Below are 6,121 nucleotides of genomic sequence, written 5' to 3' on the forward strand. Positions count from 1 at the left end.
GCTTTGGCACACCCCCCCCCCCCGCCCCCCGACTTTTGTTAAATGAATGAATACTGGGCTTACCGGTTAATAATGCGGATACCGTTTAGTAATGCGGATTGACCCACTACCGGTTAAAAATTCGGATTTTTGTCATCAAAGAAAACACAATTTCTAGAGAAACATCAAAAGTGCTTTGTTGAAAGCACGTTTTGAAGCGCTGTTCAGAAAGTGCGCGTGCCGTCGATCGGAACGAGTGGTCATCCGAGAGAGCAATACAGCAAAACAGCACACATACCACATCGCATACATATCCACACGTGTGTGACCCCCTCTATTGAAAAGAATCCGCATTACTAACCGGTCCACCTGGTGGAGTGTTAGCCGGCTCCATCCCTCCCAGCTCACGTGACTTGGGGCCGGATGCATGTGGATGCAGATGTGTGTCGGCTGCAGAGGACCCTGCTGTGTTAGCAAAGACCGTTTTAAGGTTGATGAGTGAGAATGAGAGGTCAGGTCTTTTTTCTTTTTCTCTCTCCCCTGTCCTTAGCCCTTGGCGCATTGTGGACGACTGTGGAGGGGCCTTTACCATGGGCACCATAGGCGGCGGTATCTTCCAAGCGGTCAAGGGTTTCCGCAATTCCCCAGTGGTGAGTGGTGTCTCATTTTATCGCCGCCTGAAACCGGGGCTCGCTACCGTCGCCAACGGGGCCCCGCCGGTGGGTTGGAAGCCGTGTTCTTTGAATACACCTCTGTCTGCCTTTCCACAGGGAGTGAGCCACCGGCTGCGAGGGAGTTTGACGGCCGTTAAAACCAGGGCTCCGCAGTTGGGAGGTAAGAAAGCAGCTTTCCCATTCGTGCTCCAGGCTTTTCTGTTGGTCAGAAGACGAGGCTCTACCCACTGAGCAACATGGGCTAGGGCTGAACGTATTTTTCATTATGACACTTTAAATGTAAGATGAGAAGGTAAAGTTCGAACAGTTTTGCTTTGACATAAAACAGGTAGCTTTGCGGTGTGGGGAGGTCTGTTCTCCATGATCGACTGCAGCCTGGTTCAGGTCCGAGGGAAGGAGGATCCCTGGAACTCCATCACCAGCGGGGCCTTGACGGGAGCCATCCTGGCCGCCAGAAGTAAGCACCGCACAGACGCCGTGGACACGACGGCGGGGAGCCCCTGTGTCTTAATTTACTGATGTCTGGAATGTGTAAAACGCGGCATCGCTTGAGTTGGTACAGCGTGAGTGTATATGGCGATTGGGGGAGAGTGAGAGGGTCCGTGAGGAGTGTGCGAGCGTGAGCGAGGAGCCCTGACCCGCACGTTCCAGCGGCTGAGAGCAGCTCACGTTCTGGGTCACGTCTGCCTGCTCCTGGCTTCTCTGGACTTAGTCCTGGCTGCTGTCGCACGGGGCGGTTAGGGATAAAGTGTGTAGAGCCGTCTTCTGGATCTTTGGGACGGAGAGGGACCCAGAATCCCTTTGGGCTTCGTAGTTCGGGCCAGGAGTCGGCTCGCTGGGTGTAGAGTCGGGTGGTGACGGTTTGGGGCTTTGTGGGCCGGGAGGTCCGTGTTGCAGCTCTGCAGCTCAGGTATCCCCGCGCGGAAGCCACCCCCACACCAGTGGGTGAGCACAGCCGTCCCAGGAAGCGCTGTTGACGTGAACGGCGGGGAGCGGGGTTGGCCTGCAGGCCCCTGGGCTCCGCAGTGGGAAAGGGCTTGGGAGGGGTTGGGGTGCAGCCACATGACGGCTCTGTCCTTCACTGCGTCTGCCTTAAGCCAGCTCTCTGTTCACGTGATCTCTGTTGTCCGTGTTCCCAGATGGACCGGTGGCCATGGTGGGCTCAGCCGCGATGGGCGGCATCCTTCTGGCTTTGATCGAAGGAGCTGGCATCTTGTTGACGAGGTTTGCCTCCGCACAGTTCCCCAACGGTGAGTCTCTTTCTGCTGCATCCGTCCCTCAGACATTGGGAATGGCTTCCTGGTGTTTAAAGGAAGCGCGTTTTGTCTGTAACATGGTCGTTTGCGGCTTATTTTCTGTGTTGATGTGCTGTGGGTCAGGGCTCAGTCATGTCCGGCACCGTCGCCAAAATGCTGTGGTCAGATAACGGGCTGATCTTCCTGATGGTCTCAGGTTCTATCAGTGCTCACGTGCTCCCGCTGAGAAATTGCTGGTCATGTTAGAGGGGCTTGAAAATGTATGACCAGAATGGCCGTCAGTCCTCACCTGTCCGTGCGGACGCACCTGGCCCTGTCCGAGGTGCTGGAGACACCATGCGAACGTGGACTTATATCCGGTGGGAAGGCGACCAGCGCATTCACAGCTAAATGCGGTTGTTTGCTTGTGTCCCTGGCTTTGAAGAGTGGTGGAGAGTGACTCCTGCCTGGGAGGGTCCGTCTTGGGTTCTCAGGGAAAGGATTTCTGTGGCTCAGTGTTCCTTTTTCCGACGAATCGGGGAGAGGTAAATTGTGTGCTGAGGGGTCCTCGTGTGCTGGGCTGTGAGCGTGTGCCGAGCCGTGTAGCTGTGGACGACTCGATCGGACGCAGCGGTGAAGCTCTGACCTGCCTCTCGGGCGCCCTGTGCAGGACGGGGGGACACAGTGGTAGGGAGTTATCTGGGAGCTTGGACGAGATTCCGCGTAGACTTAGGAGTGGATCCAGCTCCCCGTTCGCTTTGTCTTCCCCAAGGCACTCGCGAGAGATTCCGCGTCTGGGCAGGTTTCAGACGCACGGCTGGTGGGATGCGGTGGGACTGGGCCCTGGCGCTCCTGCTCTGTGGTCAGCCGTTGCTTTGGGGTTCGCACTGTGGGGCCGGCCGCTGGCTAGTTTGTTTTCTCACTCAGGGCTGTTCTCACACCAGGCTCGGGGGGCTCGCGTGGGAGGTGGCAGGGCTACAGGGGTTCAGGTTGCGGACTGTGTACACAGCATTTTCACTGCGCTGGCTACTGTACTTCCTTCAGAGGCTTGTTCTTAATGTGCAATATTCGAGCGATTTGTAAAACTCTCTTCTCTGAACTGCAGGGCCTCAGTTTGCTGACGACCCCTCCCAGCTGCCCGCGGCCCCGGCCCCGGCCCCGCTGCCGTCCTCGCCGTTTGGTGACTACCGGCAGTTCCAGTAGGACTCCTCCCAGCGGGTGCGGGCACGGCTCTCAGGACGTCAGGGCAGGCGGCTCCAGGCCGGAGGTGGGACAGCTGCGGCCACAGAGGCCACGAAGAGACTTCTGGCGTTTTCTCTATTTAAAGGAACATGGGGTGGGGTGTTAAAGGATAATCCACTTATTTATTCGCCCTGGAGGGCGTCCGTGATCAAAGTGTCTGATACCTTTAAGAAAACGTTAAGTGCCGAGAAGGTGCAGGAGCACAGGCATACGGCGTGCGCTTGGCCCCCAGCTCCTCGGGGACTCCTGCCTGGCTCGGTGCTCTGTCAGTCAAACAATAAAACTCCTGGAGCTTGCTCCTTCGATGAGTCGTAGGCTCTGCCTCTCGCCCGCCAGCACGCCGGGGACGCAGCCTGCCGAGGGTCGAGGGGCTGGTGTCGGCCGTCTCCCTGGGGTGAGTGGTGCGTGAGGGGGCCCTGCAGCCGCCTGGATCCTTCCACAGTAGCTACTCCTGGATGGAAGGCAAGGCCACGCCCTCCACTGCACGAGGAAGGGGGTCAGTCCTCAGACCCGCCCTGTGCGGTGCTGACACCTCCCCGCCCAGCCCCTGCACCCCAGCGGGTTTCCGGGCGTCTGGTCCTTGTGTGTGTCCCTGGAAGAGCCGCCGTGCTTTCCCACAGCGGCTGCACCGTCCTGACTCCCACCCGCCATGCAGGAGGGTTCTGTTTTCCATTCCTGCCTACACTGTTACTCCTTTTTCAAAAGTGTCGCCTCCTCGAAGGGGTGCGTGGGGTGCTGCCTCGGTTTTGTGTGCATTCTAACGGCCATTGCCTCTGTGCTCCTGGCGTTTGCATGTCGGTGCAGATGTGCTTGTCGGTCTGTAGCTCCTCACGCTCAGAGGGGCCGGTGACCAGGAGAGCGGCGTGAGGATAAGGCCGGGAACGGCGGAGAACCCGGTCAAGGGCTAAACCCCCCAAGGCTATCGCGGTTCCGAACGTCCGTTCCTTATGGATCGGCCCCGGTGGGGTGTGTGTGTGTGTGGGATGCGCACGTGTGTTTGCCATTGTCTGAGGGAACTGTCTTCAGCTCTGCACATCGGGAGCCGTCCTTGGGCCCAGGGGAACTTTGTGGAATTGGGGGTGGGGGGAAGGAAAGCCTGAAACGATGGAAGACCAGCTCTTTCTGGGGAGCTTCCCATGTGGTCCCTGTGCGTGCAGGATGCTGGTCTGGCGGGGTGGAGGGGGGCAGACAGGAGGGGGGCTGTGCCAGGCAGGGGCGGCCTCCCCAGGCAGGAGCCCAGTGAGGCAGGAGCCCAGTGATGACAGGTGCTCAGTGAACAGTGGGTCTCGGCTATGCTCCCCTCCCCCTCCCCGCAGTCACACGCAGGAAGCTCTGACATTGGAGCTGAACGCTCCCCTTTGTTCATCTCTCCCAGCGCGGCTCTTCCGTTCCTGTCCTCATAGGTTTTACCACAAAAACCTGCTGGAATTTTATTGAATGAAGTTTGGTCAGTGTTCCATCATTTTTTAGCACAAACATCGCGCACACCGTGTTTTGTTAGATTTAAACCTCGGAGGCAGGAGCCCAGTGAGGACAGGTGCTCAGTGAACAGTGGATCCCGGCTCTGCTCCCCCCACTCCCCGCAGTCACACGCAGGAAGCTCTGACATTGGAGCTGAACGCTCCCCTTTGTTCATCTCTCTCAGCGGCGGCTCTTCCGTTCCTGCCCTCATAGATTTTACCACAAAAACCTGCTGGAATTTTATTGGAATGAAGTTTGGTCAGTGTTCTGTCATTTTTTAGCACAAACATCCCGCACACCGTGTTTTGTTAGATTTAAACCTCGGCACTTCATTTTTGAGTGTGCTACTTGAACGGTATTTTTAAATTTAAAATTTTATTATTACTGAGTAGAAATGCAGTTGATTTCACGTATTGTGTCCTGTAACCTTGATGAACTCATGCTTCTCATCAGTTCTGGAAGATCTCCAGCCCTTTATTTTGAGATGTCCGAGGTGTTACATTCTAGGCATTTAAAGTGAATAGCAATGAAGCAGTTTGGGGAAGGGGTGGGTGGTCCCCTCAGTGCTCTGCCCCTCCCGGCCGTGGCCCAGCACACGGATCGTCACGGCCTGTTTTCTTGCCTGGTAAGGGCGCTAAACGGAGCCCAGCACCGGGCTGTGCCGAACTTGCTAACGTTGTCCCGCACCCGGCGAATGGCTGCTGTGTGGTGTGCGCAACAGAAATGCTTTGCGACAGAGAGGGAGTCATTCCAAGGCGGAGCTCTGATCGCCAATAGGTACCGGGCGCTGTGATCAATGCCGCGGCGAAGGGGTTTTCCAGTTTGCGGATTTCACTAACCACGACGAGGAGAGAGAGAAGCTGACCTTATATGGAATTTTTAAAAAACCAATAAGCGGTGCATAAAATAAGTATTTTCACACCAGGACGCTGGGAAACATGATATGATACTATTTCCTTTTATGAAAAACTCTGGGACGGGGGCGTGGTCCCGGCTCAGATTTCTGGAGGGGGCGTGGCGCGGTTCCTGCTCAGAACGCGGGCTCTTCCCAGACGGAACTGCAGGTCCCAGGGCGCGGGGCCCGAGCCCCCAGCCAAGGGCCACTGGGCTTCTGCTTTAGGGGGGCCGGGGGCCCAGCCCGATGCTGACTCAGGGCCACAGGCAGGTCATGACTTGCTTGACTTCTGGGAAGTCCTGGTTTCGATGATCAAAGTCCGAACTGGACTTAGAGTGGGCAGTAAGGTGGCCTCCTCACTGTGGGTGGGCTCCTCAATCTTAAAGGGGGGGCGGGCAGGTATTGGGAATAGGAGGAGGGGAGGCCGTGTGGCCCAGCACTGGTAGAGCAGGAAAACCCGGTAGAGCAGTGGTTCTCAACCTCCTGGCCCTTTAATACAGCTCCTCATGTTGTGACCCCACCGTAACGTTATTTTCGTGGCCACTTCATCCCTGTCATGTTGCTACTGTGATGAATCGTCATGGAAATATCTGATCTGCAGGATGGTCTTAGGCGACCCCTGTGAAAGGGTAACT

The 6,121-nt window shown here is 56.9% G+C and overlaps 1 protein-coding gene across 1 annotated transcript in view; it reads left to right on the top strand.

The window, feature by feature from the left end:
• TIMM17A (translocase of inner mitochondrial membrane 17 homolog A (yeast)) overlaps positions 1-3,433 on the top strand; it is a 23,442-nt gene extending 20,009 nt beyond the window's left edge. Inside the window, exons 2-6 of the mRNA XM_006757465.2 lie at positions 530-629; positions 750-813; positions 982-1,110; positions 1,793-1,903; positions 2,994-3,433. Coding sequence (XP_006757528.1) covers positions 530-629; positions 750-813; positions 982-1,110; positions 1,793-1,903; positions 2,994-3,091 — 502 coding nt within the window. The 3' untranslated portion in view covers positions 3,092-3,433. The remainder of the gene's footprint in view (positions 1-529; positions 630-749; positions 814-981; positions 1,111-1,792; positions 1,904-2,993) is intronic.
• Positions 3,434-6,121: the final 2,688 nt, after the last annotated feature.

The sequence above is a fragment of the Myotis davidii genome, unplaced genomic scaffold (assembly GCF_000327345.1).
Source record: "Myotis davidii unplaced genomic scaffold, ASM32734v1 scaffold1915, whole genome shotgun sequence".
Lineage (NCBI taxonomy): Eukaryota > Metazoa > Chordata > Mammalia > Chiroptera > Vespertilionidae > Myotis > Myotis davidii.